At 37.8% G+C, this 20,346-nt stretch overlaps 1 protein-coding gene across 2 annotated transcripts; it reads left to right on the plus strand.

The window, feature by feature from the left end:
• The first annotated feature begins 2,038 nt into the window (after positions 1-2,038).
• LOC147641991 (serine carboxypeptidase-like) lies at positions 2,039-6,692 on the plus strand. 2 transcript variants are annotated; one of them, XM_086822628.1, is made up of 9 exons: positions 2,039-2,441; positions 2,999-3,170; positions 3,270-3,389; positions 3,495-3,638; positions 3,796-3,946; positions 4,387-4,478; positions 4,670-4,946; positions 5,443-5,576; positions 6,264-6,692. In XM_086822628.1, exons 1-9 carry the CDS (start codon positions 2,086-2,088, stop codon positions 6,435-6,437), a joined length of 1,620 nt encoding a protein of 539 aa, XP_086678754.1. In that variant the 5' UTR covers positions 2,039-2,085; the 3' UTR covers positions 6,438-6,692. The 2 variants fall into 2 exon arrangements, with proteins under 2 accessions (XP_086678754.1, XP_086678796.1); XM_086822670.1 differs by having other exon boundaries at positions 4,682-4,946.
• Positions 6,693-20,346: the final 13,654 nt, after the last annotated feature.

Below are 20,346 nucleotides of genomic sequence, written 5' to 3' on the forward strand. Positions count from 1 at the left end.
CATTAGAAGGGTCACTTGCCCATTGTCACTTGTCCATAAAATCATTCCTCTCCTCTTCATCATTGAAATCCATTTAACTTTTCAAGAGCATCATTTTTCAAATCTATTAATCTTACGTCCATTAGCACTTCTATTTATTTATACTCCTTTCAACAAAGCAAATTTTTCTTTGACTTTCTATGAAGAATGGAACACCAATGGATCTAATACAGCAACTATGAGGTAGATTAGATAGATATTTGAAGGATTTCCCCACTCTCTTTGTACGAATAAGAGAAAAGAGAGGAAAAATTGTGATGAGTAGAAAAGATGTGAGGAAGAAGTGAGCTAGAAAATTTGCAACCACTAGTGGCATGTAGAGCGTGGCATTTAAAAACATAAATGCACTCAATGCTCAACAACTTCTTCATGCAAGAATATTGTAGATCCTTTAGGTGTCTTATACTAGGGTGTGTAGTATGTTTGTCTATGTTGTCTTGGTGTGGCATATGTTAGTGTGGTGTGGTGTGTGATTATCATGATGGGGCTTTGTAGTACACATCACGCTTTAAAATTTTCTCTCTTGTAAAATACATCAGATTTTATAAGTTGTCTCGTATATTGAACTACTATAAGCTTATTTTTGTTTTTGTTTTTCCATGACTTAAGCATAAACAATAAGAGGTATCAATTTGGTCATCAAGAAAAAAAACGAAAGATGGCAAGCTTGAGTAGAGTATGCATTCATTAGCCTGAGATTGTGACTCCACAGTCTTTGCCTTCTTGAAATCTATGATAAAGGCTTGCCCTATCTCATAGTAGTGTTCAATTCCATGTTCCATGTGTTTCTCTCAGGGGGTTCACCTAAAATTATGTAAGTATAGCATGTGAATTCAAATCAAGGGGGTTTTAAATTCAACTTTTAATGTAAATTTACAAAAATACATTTACAAAAGGGGTTTTTTAATCGATTTTGATAAAAACCCATAAAGTCCATATAGAAAAAGGGGTCATTTTATTCATGAAAAATTCACAGGTAAGAGGTTTTTTAAATACCCCTTGAATGCACGTGATACATAGGGTTTCTTAGTAGTGCAACCCCCGAGGCCTTTCTTGACGCTTTAACCTTGTCAAGTTCTTTTTCCCTTTGTTTAAGTTGGGCTGGTGCAAGATCCTCATAAGCAGCTAAATATTCTCACAGTACATCTTTGTATTTCATATTGAAGATATGGTACCCACTCACTTTATCTAGAGAGTGGTGCTTTTCCTTGTTGAAGAAAGAAGGTGATTTGCTTTCCTTTATTGATTAGGGTGGAGTAAGTGTCAAGTTATGTCCTTGATTTTTGCTTTTAAACCTTTACAATGTAGGGTACATGATAAAAGGTACCCTAACTAGTACCTAGCTTTGTGTTGCGTTTATCGTTCACATCCAACATCATCTAGCAAGTTGGCAACATAGGGCCTTTTCCAATAGTATAGTTAATTGGCCAGAAAACATTTATATGGATTAAATACCAAACAACCTCTTATGGATTAAATACCAAACAACTTCTTATGTGCACACTCTGTAGAACTATCATCTCACCTATGTGGTGTGGTAAGCTGAGTTTTTCCTTAGTGATTTTTAGAGGTGTAGTGCATGGCTATGTGGGTTTAATTAAGGTGTGGCTATGTGTGTTTTGCTTAGTAAAAGAGAATTGGAAAGTGTGCTTATGTTGGCATAGTATTTAGGCCACGAATCTTACTCCCCCTATATGCTTGCAAGACTAGGGCAACATTCTCTCTCTTTCTTCCTCGCTCTTAAAGTGTGAGATTTTCATAAAATTGATTTCCATAAAGGAACCTTTGGTTGCATCTGTAGGCTGAATCGTCGATAGCAGTGCATCCCACACGAGTTAGCACGTGTCACGCATGAACGTGGACCAGCAGAAAACCTGCAAAGAACGCCACGTACAAGACCCACGTGTACCACAATCGTATACGTGGCTATCATGAAGGGAAGCTTTATATGTTCAATCTTTTCATTCGTTCATTAACATTTCTTCAAACAATTGCTGTATTCAACTCGTGAAATATATTTATACTTTCGTTTCTCCTACGAATGCAATGGCTTCTCGTCTTGTTCCTGACCTCTTGCTTTTCTGCTTTTTCTTCACCTTTGGAATGTCTTTTTGCCGCCAACTTTCGAGCAAACCGCCCCACAGTAATGTCATCCATGTCGGCCCTGCACAGAAGCTCATTAAAGCCCTTAACCTAATGCCGTCGGAAATGCAAGCCCCGAAGACTTCCTTGTCTTCCCATGAACCCTTATTATTGAGGGGGAGTTTGCAGGAGAAACAAACCAAGCTGAAGGTGAGGAGCAGGAAGGCCAATGCGGCGGCAGAAGCAGAGGCGGCTGTGAGCACTGAGGAATTGGGGTTGCACGCAGGCTTCTTCAATCTCAACCGAACCTACTCTGCCAAGTTGGTCCGAGCTCCCTCACCTAATTTTTTATGATTAATCAGTTCCCTTTACTTTTTTTTATGATCAATCAGCAGCACCATATTCTTATATAGGTTCAAGGACCATAGTCTTACATAGGTTCAGGGCTGCTTTGCCAAAAGATGCTTGAGCTCATTTTGGGTTAGTTCCAGTAGGGCAGGTTTTGGGTTCTTTCATAGCTTACTAAATCTAGTAGCAGCTCGAGAATAGGGTTGATTTTAAATCAAACATCAATCTAGCTGCAGTTAGTTTGCTTTTATTCAATTCGTAGGATCTCGGTTTTGAAGAACGTTTCTTTTTCTTTGAAGAACACTTTGATAAGAGATAGCTCTGCTTTTCCTTAGTCATTTGATTATTTGTAGGTAATGCCCTAGCCTGTGAACCTGCTTTCATTATGCTGCGTAGCACACATAAGGGATCAATTAAGTAATACATGTAATAAGATACATTAGCATGGGGCGACATATTAAAGATGAGTATTAAATTAATCAATGATGCAATTTTTCGATGAGTGAATTTAATACTCTGTATATTGTAGGATGTTCTACTTCTTCTTTGAATCCCGGGGAAACAAAACAGAGGACCCTCTCATGCTGTGGACCACTGGAGGCCCTGGCTGCGGCAGTGAGCTTGCCTTGTTCTACGAGAACGGGCCTTTCCACATTTCTAGCAACTCGACATTGCTATGGAATGATTATGGGTGGGATCAAGTGAGTAATTTAAAATTTTAAATCGATTCCTCCTTTAATCACATCATCTCTGATCTCTTTATGAATAATTGACATTACGTGCTGTTTTTTTACCTTTAGATTTCGAATATAATCTTCGTAGATCAACCCATTGGTACCGGATTCAGCTACAGCAGCGATTACCGAGATATCCGGCACGATGAAATAGGAGTTAGCCAAGATTTGTACGATTTCGTGCAGGTTTAATTTAGCCATGCCCTAATTGTAATCAAAACATCACTCTGCAAATCCTTGTACAACAGGCTTTCGAAGTAAACCTAAGCTTGCTTGATTGATTATAAACAGGGATTCTTGGATTATCACTCGGATTATCGAAGCAGTGAGTTCTTCATAAGCGGCGAGTCCTATGCCGGACACTATATTCCTGCTCTAGCTTCCCGCATCCAAGATTCAAATGCTCAAGCCCAAGCTCCATACATCAACCTGAAGGTAGGCTAATTGTATGAATGAGATGCACCACCGAGGCTCAGTTTTTAATGATTTACGAAGCTTGCAGATGCTTTAGGTCACTAACTGTTTAGGTGATGGATTTAATCTAAGCTGCTAATTCGGTTTAATTTGTTTGGAATATTGATCGCGACACTAGGGTATCGCAATAGGCAATGGTCTCACGCAGCCGGATATTCAGTACGAAGCATATGCTGATTATGCCTTACAAATGGGCTTAATAGGCGACACTGCATATACCAGGATTAAGAAGCGGTATGCTGTGTGCGAGAGCAGCCTAAGCGTGTGTGGTGAGAGGCCCTTTTTAACAATCATATAGCACTGTATGAAGCACTACGTCGTATATATATATATATATATATATATATTTAAAAGAGACAGGAGGGATCATATTATATACCTGTTCGTTTATTTTCTAACTAGAGCGCACTAATGAATACTTAATACTTGTATTCGCACAGCGCTAATGCTAATCTATCCATTACGTTTCTTACACTAATCAGACTAATGATTGAGTATCTGTCAGTGTATCAGTGCGTTTATCACACTAATGATTATCTGTCGGTGTACTAGTGCGTTTATCACACTAAAGAGTATCTGGTCGTAGTGTCTTCTCACGTCATTAAAATGTTGGTCTCTACACTGTACAGTAATGCTTGTTTCAGCTTATTAGCGCTATTAATTAGAGCTAACTTATACCCTTTTATCATTTGTTTTGGACATAAATTAGAGTCCGAGGGTGGTGGTGTCGCTTGCGCGGCTGCATATCTTGCGTGCAACAGGATTTTTGATTCAGTGATCTCGCTGCTGGGTCGCACTAATGTGAGTTTAGACTCTTAATCTTCGGCGCTAATTAAGATACTAATTTTAATTTTCAATGATCTTGCTGCTGGGGAGCACTAATGTGAGTCTAGATTTCTTAATCTTCGGTGCCAATTAAGATACTAACATTCTTTTAGTGAGCAGGCTTAGACGTTGATGCATAGATCGGTTATAACTTCGGTGCATGAAAGGGAGTTTTGCAGTATTATGATATTCGGAAGGAGTGCGAGGGCAGCATGATGTGTTATGATTTCTCGGAGGTGACCACTTTCTTGAACGATGAGGATGTGCAGGAGACCCTGGGCATCAGCGAGGGGTATGAGTGGGTGGCCTGCAGCTCATCTGTTTACGACGCCATGATGCTTGACTGGATGCGAAACGCAGAGAAGGGCATTCCTGCTCTCCTCAATAACAGCATCCGAGTGCTCGTCTATGCAGGAGAATATGATCTGGTGTGCAATTGGCTTGGTTAGTATCTAATCATCTTTATAACCTTTAATTAAACCCTCTTTGCAGCACTTTAGTTAGACGATCGTTGCCTCATACAAACAACTCCCATCTTTCATCAGTATCTGCCTGCACAACCATGAGTTCAGTATAAAACTGATCATAATGCTCATATCATCAAGGATGAACTCTCTGGAAATCTTCTAACCAAGCATTTACTGTAGATCTGTAACCCGTACTTCCTAATCTTATTTAATGATTTAATTGTGACTTACCTTCATTGAAATAATTGGATTGACATCATATTGTGAATTGGAACGGCAACTTTATTGATAGATCAAAACCATTTATATTTGTGACTCGATTCAATGCTAGAAAACCACGTACAGTTGAGACTTGATTGAATACTTGACAATCCATGAATGAGTAAGATTAGCGCAGACCACTCGAGATGTTACGTTTCATGATAAATACATGGATGTTGAGAGATTTTTGAGGAGAGGGGACGTGTGTGCAGGTAATTTCAGATGGGTGTCAGCAATGAATTGGACAGGGCAAGAGTTATTTGCTGCTGAGAACTTCACAAGCTTTAGTGTGGATGGGGAGGAGGTTGCATCAGTGAAAAGCTACGGCGTACTCGCTTTCATGAAGGTAAGAGCATACTTTGATTAAGCCCTCGAAGAACCACCTAAACCAAAGGAGGAAGTACTAATTAACTCTAAGTTGGACTCCAACAAACAAAGAACAACAAATATGAATAATTTTGATTATTCTTGGCTAAAAGGCAATAAAAAGTTAAGGCCTCTTTAACACAAAATCAAACCACACTAGGAAATTAGAGTGATAACCACCTCGGTTGAAGGTTCATGTTCACATCAACCATCTTGAGTGTTAGTTTAGCCATTTATTATGTTTCATTAAGTTGTCAATTAGCTACCATGGACAACCAAGGCACAAGGAGAGGAGAGAGAAGAAATCATGGATTTCTAAAAAATAAGAGAAAAAACCCCATCGATTTGATTTGACCTTCGTATTCCGGCTTCCATTCCTAATTTGACCCTTTGTATTCTTGTTTTCATTCCTACATTTTCCTTCTTAATGTCTTTTACATACTGCATCAACGCATGGGTTGAGTACTAGTATCAAGGAAAGAAACAACACATAAGCATATGTTGCTACACATAAACATATGCTGCTAGATTGGCATATGCTTGAGATTTTTAAAACTGCAACATATGCTTGAGATTTTTAAAACTGCAACAACAATTTTAAGTTTTCAATAAGCTTCATTAATAATACTGATCAAAGACTAAAAATGGGTTATATGCTTGAGAGCAGATGCACAATGCTGGGCATATGGTGCCCATGGACCAGCCCAAAGCCGCCCTCGAGATGATGAGGAGATGGACGAGAGGCTTGTCGTTGGAGGATGGCAGGGGTAACAACACGTGTCGGGCACACGTCAACAAGCTGGATTCACACGTAGACAAAAGCGCCCTTGGACCTCAATGAGGACCCTTGTGGAAAAACACCCATTTAGTGTGGACTCCCTTTTGTGGCCTTGTTATATATCGAGATCGTCTCACACCACGTCCAAAGACATGTATCTTCTTGTGCATGGAATACCCCATTCCCAACAAATTATTGCCATGTATAAGTTTTTATGTTACTAGTTAGTGTACAACTTGAATATCCAACCCTTGTTTCTAAGTACAACTACCAAGGTGTTAAAAAGAATTGTATAAATATCCATCCTCATTACTAATTCATGTTTTTTTCTTAAATTGTCCATCTTAAACCCTTATTCTTCAGTAAACTACCGAGGTGTTCAAAAGGTGTTAATTTTTGTCCATCTTAAACCCTCATTCTTCAATAAACTACCAAGGTGTTCAAAAGGTCTTGAATGAAAAGAATAGTATGCATTGTCCTAACTAGGTCATTAAACTACCAAGGCAACTCATTGGGTATTTGCACATAGTATGTAACTTTCATAGAAACATCATTCCTTGTGGGATTTGTTTGTCCAAAGTAGGTCTACTGCAAGTAGGTCCAAAGTAGGTCTATTCCAACATCATTCCTTGTGGGATTTGTTTGTCCAAAGTAGGTCTACTCCAAGTTGCTTGTGTTTTCTTCTAGGGTTTGACACCTTTGCCGCTAGTGATGAAAGGGAAACCATCCATGCCATGGATAGCTAAAAGGAAGCGATGGAGCAAAATAAGAACATGGATGTGAGCGAAAGGAGTGCTACTGTAGTATTTAGAGAGTATTTACCTCCATGGCTACTTCACGCATGTTTGGTGCCTTCGTTTGGTGTTTTTTGCTAACCCTACCCTTCATAATCAATGAATATAGTTTTAGAGAGTCTTGATCTCATGTTACAAGGCCTAGTCTTGATCTCATGTTACAAGGCCTAGTGTGCTTCATATGGCTGTGAGAATAGCTCGTGTGCATAAAATGGGTTGCACTGGTTCTTAATTAGGGTTTCATGAGTACGAGTTCTTATCTAGGGTTTCTTGAATGGAGCTTATGCACAATTAATCATGATTTAGCTTTTCATCTCCTCATAGATTTCTCCATACACCGATTAGTATTATAATGGCAAGATTAGCATCAAGAATTGGGGGTTTTCATCAAGAAACTCTAATTTCATGCCATTGATATTCTTGCAAGCTAATTGCATTTCCTTGTTGCCATTGAGAGCACTCTAATTAATACAAATTTGCAAGGTCAAGCTCTCATAAGAGCATAAGATATTCATGGCTATTTGTGTGCCCCCTCCACGCACCGGATTTTCGATTGCTGGCAGCGGAAGCAGCTCCCTCTTGCGCGGGGCAGGGTTTCCCACTCGGGGCCTCGCCCTCGAATGTCCGCGCACGAGACTAAGCTGGTGGTCATTTCGAAAACCGAAATCGGAAAAATTTCCCATGCCCGAAAAACGGGGACGATTCCACCATTTTTTTTTCTTAACAAATTTTTCTAACGAGGTCAAGATACTAAACTAACCTTCATCTGATTAAACCAGATAAAAGGGAAACTATTATAGACTTAACATGAAGGAATCAACGCTTTTTTCCTAATTGAATTAGGCACATCCGTTGATCTATTCATTAGAGAAGTCTTCAGACTTTTATTTAACTACTCGAGTTCTAAGCGTATTCCTATTAATCAATTTTATTATTAAAACTCTACTGATTCCAGTCTCTGGCCCATGGGTTAGCCACCGCCGAACCACTAGAATTGGTAGAACCAAACAAGTACTCACCCACCCATAATTGAATGCCTTTCTTAACTTTTGCTTTAGAATACAGATACGCACACTCTTCTTTAAACTTTAACTTATAAAACAATCCATTGACACAGATACTTATAAAACAATTATTGGTTACAGATATCATAGCTCAAAATTTCCATCCAATCCTTGTTTCTCACAAAAAATAGTATCACTCTAGACTCTCCGTTGAGACCAGCTGCACAACGAGATCCAGTAATAGATTACAATAAACATTGGTCTATCATACAATATCTTCCATGACATACGCATGGGTGTCCTAAGCACCGCGAGCCCGTGCATCGCCTGGTCAGAACCCTCCAGGATCCTCCTTAGGTGTCCTGGCACTTCATTCAGGGACCGCTTTGTCGGTCCTCGCTCATCGTACCGGAAGTACACCATTTTCCACCATACCAAGGCTGGTCAAGACCTGGGTTGGTTTTTACCGTGTGAGCCGTCCTTTGAACACTCCCCACACCAGCTGTTGCAACCGAACTTCCCTTAGAAAAACACATATACCAAATGCTCTCTCCAGCATTCTGGCGTAAGACAGTCCTTTAAGAAAACAGGGTTTCTATGCAAGTTTTCAGTTTTGATTTTCTTTGAATATAATGAGTATATCTTAAATCCGTATCCCAAGACTTCTTGATCGTAGGTCTCAATTCCAAGCAGAATTCCTTGAATTCTGTAACCTTGATCCTCATATCAATTCAAAGGGTCTCAACTTAGTTTCAGATTCAGTGGGTGATTTGAGTGTACTTCCTGAACTGGTCACATCGTCTTTCCTTGAAACTGACGAAGAGTTTGGTCTTGGTCAAAGTCTGATTCTGGATTCGAGTCTGGTAAGGTTCTTCCTGAACTACCTTTCTCGAAAGGGGGGATATTTCAATTACTATTTTATTGAATTTCATTCATTGAATATTCACTTAACTAATTTCTAAACTAATCACAAAATCTTATGAGGAATAATTTAATCAATTTATCTCAATTTCTAACTTTGATAGGTTTTCTAGATTTTTTCATTACCATCCGAGTAAATATGAAACGATAGAATTTTCTCTCACAGTGTATTTACGTATTCATTTATCAATTAATCATGAAAATTAAACATAGAATCAAAGAGAACTCTAGTTTTGATATAAAAATTCTTTATGCTTTTTTAATGCATAAAATCCAACTTCAATAGAAATAACACTTTTATATTAAAAAAATCCTTTTATGCATCTATTTAAGCATAGAAATTAAATCTAATAAAAATCACACTTTTATAATAATAAAAATATCCCATATGCATCTTTCTATGCATAGAATTTAAATCTAATGAAAATCACACTTTTATAATAAAAAATTATCCAATATGCATCTTTCTATGCATAGAATTTAAATCTAATGAAAATCACACTTTTATAATAAAAAAATATATTCTTTTATGCATCACTTTATGCATAAAATCAATATTGGTGAAAATAACATTTTTATAATAAAAATAAATTTTTTTATACACCACTTTATGCATAAAAATCAATATTGATGAAAGTAACACTTTTATAAGAAAAATAAATTCTTTTACGCATCACTTTTATGCATAAAAATCAATATTGGTGAAAGTAACACTTTTATGATAAAAATAAATTCTTTTACGCATCACTTTATGCATAAAAATCAATATTGGTGAAAGTAACACTTTTATGATAAAAATAAATTCTTTTACGCATCACTTTATGCATAAAAATCAATATTGGTGAAAGTAACACTTTTATGATAAAAATAAATTCTTTTACGCATCTCTTTATGCATAAAAATCAATATTGGTGAAAGTAACACTTTTATGATAAAAATAAATTCTTTTATGCATCACTTTATGCATAAAAATCAATATTGCTGAAAGTAACACTTTTACAATAAAAATATTTTCAATATGCATCTTCTATGTATAGAACGAAAATAACACTTTTAGAATACACAAATGGAGGGGATTATTCTTTTTGAATAACATAAAGATAAAACTTATTTTCACAAAATTTAAGAAAATTTTACCATAACCTCCTTTGTATGGTTGACCATTTTTCAATTTTTACATTCTAAATCTACTTAGAGTTTACACCAAGATGAATTTAACACTTTAATCTAATCAATTCTCATTTTTGGGGGAAGCCTTTCCATCAAGGCATAACATACAATTTCAATTTAAAAGAAGCAAGAAATCAAAAAACCATAGAATAGAATTAAAAAGAGTAGAATTTTTAACTTACATGGAGTTTTGTGAGCTTTCCTTTGGCTTTAGGAATTGAGGGTTCTACTCTTGCTTGGATCAAGAGTGGCCACCAATTCTTTGTAGAGGAAATAGTAAAAAACAAGTGAATTATCAAATGAATTCAATGTTTTTGGCTCCGGGGAGGAGTAGAGTAACAGTGCATAAAACACTATTAAGCTTATACAAAGGGGAAGGCTCCTTTTTATAGGAAAAAATGAGCCTCTAACCAAGCAAACTGATTCTAGAATTTTCCAGATCAGTTTGGTCAATTTTTGACCATTTTTGGTCAGTTTAGTTCACTTTTTGGACCTAGTTTTGAATTAGGACAGAGGAGAGATGAAATATCTAATTTTATTGATTTAAAATTTAAAAGCAATGATGAGAAAAAGGTGCCTACTTCATGAGGGAGAATCGGTGTCAAAAATTAGTTTTTTTAACTATTTTCCTTGATCCTTAGTCCACTCTTCATCTTATGTGAACATTAACTCATTTTTGGGGGTTTTTCTTTTATTTTTCAATTTATCTCCTTCCTACATTTGGATTAATCTTATTGGTCCATAGAAACCTTAATCTAAAATTTTTAAAAAATCTAGACCCTTAGGATAAGGCTTTTTGAACAGATTATAATTTATTTCTAATGCACCTTCTAAAATTCTTTTTGAACTTCTGTTTCGGGAGAATTTATTTTAATAAGAAGAGATATTTTTTCATCCAAAAATATCTAAAAATTGAGTTATCTCTCTCTAAAATATTTTCTCTCTAGGTCAAAATAATTAGAAACAAGATCTTTTATTATTCTGAAAAGGGGCTTGATTACAGGGGAAGGTAGTGGACATCTTGAGGGATGGGGAGGAATCTTACAATTTTTGCATTCCATTTGAATAGCATATGGTGAATTTACATGCTCTAATCATACTCTGAATGGAATACAAGTAAGCTTGAGCATCCATTTGAATCATATCAACACATACAACCTCATATACATGTATGTGTTTGCTTGATTGATGGGAGCTATTCTACATGATGGAGACATGAATCAATGCTTTGGAATGACATATGATATGCTTATGTGGTGAATGCTCAATATGCATATACATGGAGGTGTTGAATTCCCATGCTTTTGACATGCCCCTTACATGTAACAAGCCACCTCACCAAATGCATCAACATCTGTAGAGATACTGCAAGGCACACCTTCTGCATCTGCATCAATAATAATCATTGCCATAATAGAGTCATCTAAATGGTTAATGGCACGATTGACACTATTTGCCACCTCACTTTGGGAGTTACTGCGAGAGGTCCTTGAAGCTCTAACAGATATAAAGACCTGGCAACTTTCAAACAAAAGCTCAAGAGGCCTATAGATCACTCTGCTTAGTAATGATGGCACGATCATGTTTATACACTACCCATTTCCTCACACTTCGTGCTTCCATTATGTGAACCATCCCAACTTTCCTATGCTTGTATAGAATTACAGGTATACACTACTCCAAAAAACAAGTAACGTGAGCAAAAAAAAATGCTTTATGTGCAAGTTTCTAGTTCATGTTTTCATATACCAAAAAGCACTCTTCTCCTTTAACGTAAGAGCATCAATTCATAACTTTCACTCTTCTCCTCCACGGGGTAGCCTTCTTCGGCACTTGAAGCCCAGGCCCCTTATGAGAGGGGGGATGGCGGTGTTACTTGCATGGCTCTCTCTCTCTCCCCACCCGAAACCCAAATATAGCCTCCCTCCAAGAGCAGCCAACCATAGGAGGATCCTCTCTCCCCGCCCCCTGCTTCACTCACCTTAGGGTCACACTGAAGAGAATTTCATAAGTTACATGGCTACAATACTTGGATGCAACAAATATATTGGCATCAATAGGCAATCACATCAAAGGATAAGCTCACTAACTTACCATTCTTTTTTCAAAGTTCATTGGGCCTTACCATTCTTGTTTCAATTGGTTGACTACTATAACTTCTCAACGAGTAAACGTAAATACTCACCTACTAGTGGAAAAATGTGTCATAGCCTTGTTATCTGCATCCTTCCATATACATCTCTAGATGGGGGGCCATGGTGGTGGACGAAAGCTTGGTCAATGCTACGACCCATCACCTACATTACCCTTTAAAATGGGCAAGCACAATAGGTTGTCCTTAGGGGCACCCATTCGAACCTCGCCAGCAACACTAACCCCTTTAACAATACTCTCTTCACTATATTATCCCACAATAGGTTGTCCTTAGTAGCACCCATTCGAACCTTGCCAGCAACAAGAACCCCTTCAACAATTGTCTCTTCACTAAGTTATCCCACAATTATCTCAAGAAGGTGACTAACTTTTCTATTATTCTTGCACGTCAAAAGAAATTTTCCATGTCTCTCCAATGATTTTATTCAACAACAACAATTACACCAAGAGTCTACTTGACTCACTTTAATGAACTCCATTATATATCTCCTAGTAAAAGCACAAAATATATTCATACATAAAAAATAAAAAGCACATGGGATGAAATATACAAGGATAGGTCCACTTCTAGATCATTTCAAGATCATTTGACAAAGTCCTACAACAATAGGGAAAGTAACAACTAAGAAGCTACATTTATATCACTTCAATACATCAAATGAAAAATTAAGATTTACTCTCTCGTTCTGATGATTATGTTGACATTCCTCCAAACCCCCACATCCTTTCTCCTTGATTGTTACAAGTCTTAGAATCACCGTTAACTTGAAATAAACAATGTAAACTTGCTTGTGATTGCCAAAAAAAAAAAGAGAAAAAAAAGAGGGGGAAAATACAATCACTCATAGAAATCCTCACTCCATTTACTAATTTCATCATTTACTAACTAGCCTTCCCTATTCCTTTCGGAGGAATAATAGCTTCTCAATTTTTCCCATGACAACTTCTACTTGGGAGAATATTAACCCAAGAGTTTTTAGAAGTCAAAAACTCTCACACCACACTAGCGTGCTACTACAAAATGCCATAACAAGAGTTTCCACTATAATTCTACATAAAATAGCAAAGATAGAGATACCAAAAGCATGCATGATCAATCTATAAAGCAATGATGTCCAAATCTACATCTTGGATGGGAGTTCAAAAATGGTTCAACAAAATATTTATGGGTGACTCACGATAAGGAGGACAAGCTCGGTGGTTCAAACTATGATCACTGGAAGCTACAGATGAAGGTCTGGTTCACACACAAGGGACTCTGGGAGATTTTTCATGGCCACGAACGAAAGCCCGAACGCCCTACCAGCTCTAGGAAGTGGACTCAGGACCAGGAGGATGCCTTTCTTGCATAACTTTCAGCTTGGGAGAATCAAGACTCAAAAGCTCACTCTGCACTTGTATGAGCCATCTCACCCAAGGTCTCCCCCGCCGTGCAAACATTGGATTGTGTTGCTTCTGTTTGGAGAAAGCTAACAGATCTATATGCATGGGACTCTACAATGCGGTCTGTCAACCTATTGGGTCAGCTCTTTTCTCTGGAGTTTACAGCAGGGACTTCCATGAAGTCGTTTGTGATGAAGGTTAAGGTAATCAAGAGCATGTGGCAAAGCTAGAATGGATTCCCTTTGAATGTACTTCACACATGTATTATGAGATTAATCACTATATTAAATAATACAATGCTTATTCCCTTTGAATGTACTTTATGCATGTGTATTATGAAAAATAATAGGTCACTTATGAGCCTTGGGCGCCCGATCGGCCATAGTTTAAGTATGTGTGAACACTTATGGCCTTGTAAATAAGTCATTTTCTCTCATAATGTAACATACTATTCTATTGTGTAATTGATTCTTGATTTTGCTAATCCTCTTGCTAATTACCTTCTCTAATGTATGCTAGTGAGTGTGTATAAGTGACTTGACATGAGAGGAGAGATGAGGACCCGTAATCTAACATGACGGTGTGAAAACACTCACAGGAGATAGTGATGTATACTACTAACCAAGGAGGTGTGGAGCTCTTGGAATCATGTGCTTGAGCTCGGCCCCACTGGAAAGATCCCCAAATGACAGTTATAGCTTGGTAGGGTAATCTCTTATGAATGTGTTTCTAGGAGAGGCTGAAGAAGTAGGCAATAGCACTTACCCAAGAGCTCCCTCTAAGAATTTGGTACAAGGCTAAGTAACTAGTCTAGCATCATATTGACCTTTATTTTCTCTAACCTTTCCACAAGTCACACTATGGTTGTTCTCTTCCATTCGTCTAAGGTGTAATGTCATAAAGGTCAAAAGGTTCAAAAAATACAATAGTCCTAGGGCTGGTGCCTTTTATAGTCCCAAGGCCCTCATGCAATAACACCACATGTGTAAATGCCCCTAAGTTCCTAGGCCATCTCCCAAGTTCATGTGCATCCTAAAATCCCTTTTTGTTACAAACCATCCCCTCCTATAATCGAAGGGTGGTTGTGTACAAAATACACATATAGAAGGCTATATATACAAAGCAAAAAATCATATCCAAAGCTAAATGTCAATGTCACCATCAAGGGTGAATGACCCCTCCTGGATCAAATGGAAGGGAATATAGTGCAATGAAAATTACAAAGCTAACAATGCATCCTCCAAGGCCATGTGGAACCAAGGAGTTGCCTGATCATAGCTATAGATCTCGTATCACCTGGATCAATAGGGTAAGTTGTATCACCCTAAGTCATGAGCATGCAACGGCCAGCTAGATCGAATATGAACTAACACCGCCGCATCATCAAAACGTGGTTACCCCCCCAAGGAAGCCTGGATCAAATAAAAATCCATGAGATATGCCACCAAGATCACATTGGTTTAGATATCCACCAAGATCACATTGGTTTAGATATCCACCAAGGTTGAAGGCAAATGTGTCATGATGGTGTGCTGCATGAATAAGCACAAGGCTCTTAAGATGATCTCTGGTATGACCAAAAGTGAATCTACATTAATGCATAAGCATCCACAAGTAGCATTACAATAGAATGCCTCATAATCCAAGTCAAGAACTAGACCAAAAACTAATGTATCATCATAGGTATGGTATGCCTTCATAAAAAAAACTAATGTATCATAATCCAAGTCAAGACCTGGACCAAAAACTAATGTATCATTGTAGGTATGGTATGCCTTCATCAATGGTGCCTCCTTAATCACTGGATCTATGAAATTCCTTAGTCAAATGTAAAGCTTTCAAAATCCATGTGATTTGTATGTATACTTATGCCTCGCCCATGAGGTCTCACCTCAATGAAGTCATCACTACCCTCATACACTAAGCCCGACTGCTCAAACACATGAACTATATCCAAATAAGAATGTTGCCAACAAGTACACTATGAAAGATAGGAGTATCGGTTGCACCATAGATATTCCCACATGTGGATACTCTAGAGGAATAACCCAACACATCTAACATAAGAACCTCAAGCCTAAGCTCCTCACATGGATGGTATCCTATGGAGTATCTCTAACCTTGTGTGTAATAGATGCATCACTAATCAAATACTTAAGATTCTCTAATTGACCCTCACTATGCTCTCTAGAGAAGTAGATAGACATACTAGACGTATCATCATCTATGATGCTTGATGTACTCGATTCCATCCCTTCCCTTGAGATCATGCCCACATGATCCAACTCACACACAACACCAGCACATACATCATCATCACGTGCATGTCAATACTATCATGTGCATGTGTATCATCATGTGCACATGTATTAATATCATCATAAATGTGTGTGTGAAATACATTATCATGTGTATGTATATGAGATACATCATCATCTATGCCAATGTCGATGTGGTATATACATCCTCAGTAATATAATCAGGACTACTCAAGAATGTAGGACACTCGAATAAGAGACCATAGGAATCATCCTAACTAAGAGAGAAAAATTGCCTATCTGTTCTCTAGGAAGTATCTCAATGACCAACAATCAAAGTATCTCTCTCATCCCATAAATGATGAACATGTGTAGACAATAAATTCTGTAACTCCAACCTCCATGTATGGCTTGAACAGACTATCTCCTCATGAGAGGTAGATGATGAAGGATCCAATGGCCAAAATCTAGATGTCCCAAATGTATGCACAAAGTTGGCAAAGGTGATGTATAATCTGATCATTGTCAAGTAGTCCAAAAGAATCCCCAATAGAAATCTAGCATCACACATGCATCCACAATCATTGAGAGTGACGAAATGATGTCGACAATGATGTGAGAAAGGACCATGGTGGAAGTAATAATAAACCATGGTTGCATGTGTGAATAACACGAACAATGCTCAAAGCGTGTGAACAAGGCTAGCGATGCCGTACAAAAACTGACACCATGTGTGAACAATCACCAAGAAAAACCCCAAGGCATGTGAACAACTCCCACAATGCACTAAAATCTCACACCACAAGTGATCATCTCTCAAAAACACCCCAAGTGAGAATAAAACCCTAAGTGAGAATAAAACCCCCACAACACACAAAAGCTATGTTGCGTGTGAACACCTCACAATCACCGCATATATGCCCACATCACAATAAATGTGAAACCTCAACTTAATGGTAGAAATAGTGTGAAGTGGCCAAAGTGTCAATGGGACAACCAACGCTTGAATGGATGGAAGATGTGAAAAAAAAGAAGGGCATGAAAGGTTGGAGAAAACCCTAGAATATGTGCCCCCTCTTCTTCTTTTTTATTCAACCTCTCCAAAAAAATTGCCTCCTATTCTCCTCACATTGGATGAGGCACGACCAACCGCTACTACTGAGCTGAGAGCTCGAGCTCCTTGAGCTCAATGATGTGGTGAAAGCCCTGGTGGCCTAAATGATGAGCTCCTCCTCCTCCTCCTCCTCCTCCTTCTCCTCCTCCTTCTTCTTCTTCTTCTTCTTCACACTACCACCCACTGGTGAGACCACAGAGTTGAGAGCTTCAAGAGCTTGTTCACATTGCCGACCACCCACCACTAGCGACGACCTGAGAGTTGAGAGCTCCAAGAGCTTGATGATCTTAGCCCTACTGAGAGCTAAGATCGATGAAGCTGCCTTTTAAAAATTTGAAAAAAACAAAGCTTCTTTTTTAAATGCTATGTGCATCATCCTTGTGTTACGGTTTTCTGCACCTCTTAATTCTTGGTGAGCCTCTGATAGTAGGCGATGATCCAACGTATTTTTTTATTGATGAAGTTGTGGCCTTCTTTGTGCTTGTGGTGCGCCTCTGATAGGCGATGATCCAGAGTCTTTTATTTTGTTGATGAAGTCGTGGCCTTCTCTATGCTTGGTGAGCCTCTGATAGGCGATGATCAACAATATATATATATATATATTTTTTTGGGTTTCTTCTTAGCACTTTAAACATTAGGGTTTTCGATTCTATGCAGAGATTGACATCCCTACTCAGTGCCACACTGACATAGACGCTTGTTTCCCCTTTGGCATGCCATGAGAGACTCTCCAAGGCAGAGCGGTGGATGGCTTGTTATCCAACAAAGGATGGTCATGGCAAAACGACCTCAACTAGGTGAAAGGTAAAGTGGAGCTTCCTTACATTGATGATGAAAATGCCAATGAAGATCCAAAGCTCAAAGTCTTTGTGTTGGATGAAGGTGCATTAGGACGACAGAGACTTAGAGAGGATTTCTTAGCCAATGGTTGGGGAACCATGGTTTTGGAAAGAGTGAGAAAGTTTGTGAAGAAATGTAGCAAGGTGGACCTGCTAAAGAATCACTTAAGCAAATAGAGGGCACACCCTACATCCAAAGGTAAGGTGAAGATCTGTGGGTCGTTCTGAGGATCACCCTACAAAGCCTCAGCCACTGTCACAAAGCCAAAACCCCTGGATACTAGGATCCACCACTCGGTGACTTTTTCCTCACATAAGAAATGTTCCTCTAAATCGTTCTCTATTACACGGGTTGAAAGACCAGTGACATAAAGGTGAGGATGATTCCTTAACCACCACTAGTACCCACAAATCTGCCCTCTTGTGCTACTATGTATTATGGCTTATGGCACTGTGTTGATGTTGCAGAACTGTAGTACAGTATTTGATATTGGTGATGACTCCTTATTTATTGCTCACTCTGTTTGGTATTCAGCTTTGATGTAAATTTTCTTTGCAACTTTGTTATTAACACCTTGTGTGTAGGTAAGGAACCCCAAGCACCGAACTAGTGTTTACCCAATCCTTCTAGCGTTTACACTAAAAGAGTTAGGTTCAACTTCCAATAGGGTTGGCAACTATTTTTTACATTAAAATTTGTCAATACTGCACACTTTGTTACGAGACCCTTTTGTACTTCTTGAAGAAATAATTAAAAACTCACAAAATACATCAAAAATTAAAACAAAGACTTGAATCAATTTAATATCAAAGAACATAGCATAACATAAGACAAGAGAAATAGAATAACATCAAGACAAGATTGGGTATAATCTTCTCTCCCATGTGTAGCTTCACTTTCACGAAATAGAATAACATAAGACAAGAGAAATAGAATAACATCGCCATCAAGACAAGATTGGGTATAATCTTCTCTCCCATGTGTGTAGCTTCACTTTCACGATATGAGTATTTAGAGAATTGAATTCATAAAATAGCCCAAAGAGCTAATAATAGATGTGCGTATAATTTGGGCTTGTTTTTCTTATTTTTGGGTATTGTTTTACATATTATTAACCATATGAAAGTTCTTAATGTTTATACGTGTCAAAACCTTTGCCCAAATATAAATGTTAATGGGTCTTTACACATGAAATAACTTTGTGCACACTTGTACATACAATAACCTTGTGCACATTCGCACATATAATAACCTTATGCACATTCGTACATTTAATAACCTTGTGTGCATTTGCGCATTCCATTAAATCAATTTTTGCACACATTAAATCAAGCATATATTTTTTTACGATTATTAAGCATAAAAAATATGATAAAATATATACCTGTAACAATCCTCATGTTTGAGGAAGCAATTGTTTTCAGTTGTGTAGAAGAAAATGCTACAACAACAACATTATGCTCGTAACTATCGATGTCATAACCTGCAAGGTAAACTCAGAGGTCCGATCATGGCTCAGAGGTTGATTAGGTATGGCTTAGAGGTTCTTATAGACATGGAATACCACAAACAGACTTAGAGGTTCATTGACCAAGCATGGCTCAGAGGCTCAGGTGAACATGGATTGTAACAATAAAAGTCGTGTGATGCTTAAATTGGTGATCCTCTCACTCATCATCAAATCACAAATCATATACACAAAATATCATAAAATTCTAATACATGATTAACAAAATGATCTTGATGTTATGAGAATATATTTTAAGTCCTCTAGAAAAATATTATTTATCCCCTCTTGAGTAATTTGGGGACGCCTAGATTACTCTTGCGTCATGTCGGCTAGGTTAATATCGTGGGTGATACCACTATAAATATTAATACGTGTGGTATATGACGTATGTTTGAGGCCACCTATGATTATTTCAGTTAGATTTGTATGGCAGGGTGATTCCTGGGGTCCTTACGCCTGGTAGTCATGAGTTGGTGATGATTTGTGCCTGTTTAATATTTGTGGGATTAATTTAATAATTAATTAGGCTTATATTTTCAGGTGATGAAGACTATGGAAATTGAAGAGTTTACTTTGGAAGAAATGTCTTGGTTCATCACATTTCATTTTTGGCAAGCATAGTAGCTTGTAACCTTAGCAAATGATTTTTCCATTTTGAACTTTAGGAAAGATACATTTATTTATGTGGAATTTATTAAAGCCTATGGCTTTACCCTAGTCTCAATTTGACACTCTATTTTTGTTAAAGAAGAGTGCCGTGCTCTCTAAAAAGCACATCTTGTATATTTTGGGGGCTATGGCCTAATTTTGGTGAAAAGAAAGCT

This window comes from Cibotium barometz, chromosome 1 (genome assembly GCF_041138505.1).
Source record: "Cibotium barometz isolate CiBa-2024 chromosome 1, ASM4113850v1, whole genome shotgun sequence".
Classification (NCBI taxonomy): Eukaryota; Viridiplantae; Streptophyta; class Polypodiopsida; order Cyatheales; family Cibotiaceae; genus Cibotium; species Cibotium barometz.

Coding starts and splice junctions, on each gene's coding strand:
- LOC147641991 (XM_086822628.1), top strand. CDS start 2,086: ATGGCTTCTCGTCTTGTTCCTGACCTCTTGCTTTTCTGCTTTTTCTTC. Junction 3,390..3,494: donor ATTTGTACGATTTCGTGCAG/GTTTAATTTAGC, acceptor GATTATAAACAG/GGATTCTTGGATTATCACTC. Junction 3,947..4,386: donor GAGCAGCCTAAGCGTGTGTG/GTGAGAGGCCCT, acceptor GACATAAATTAG/AGTCCGAGGGTGGTGGTGTC.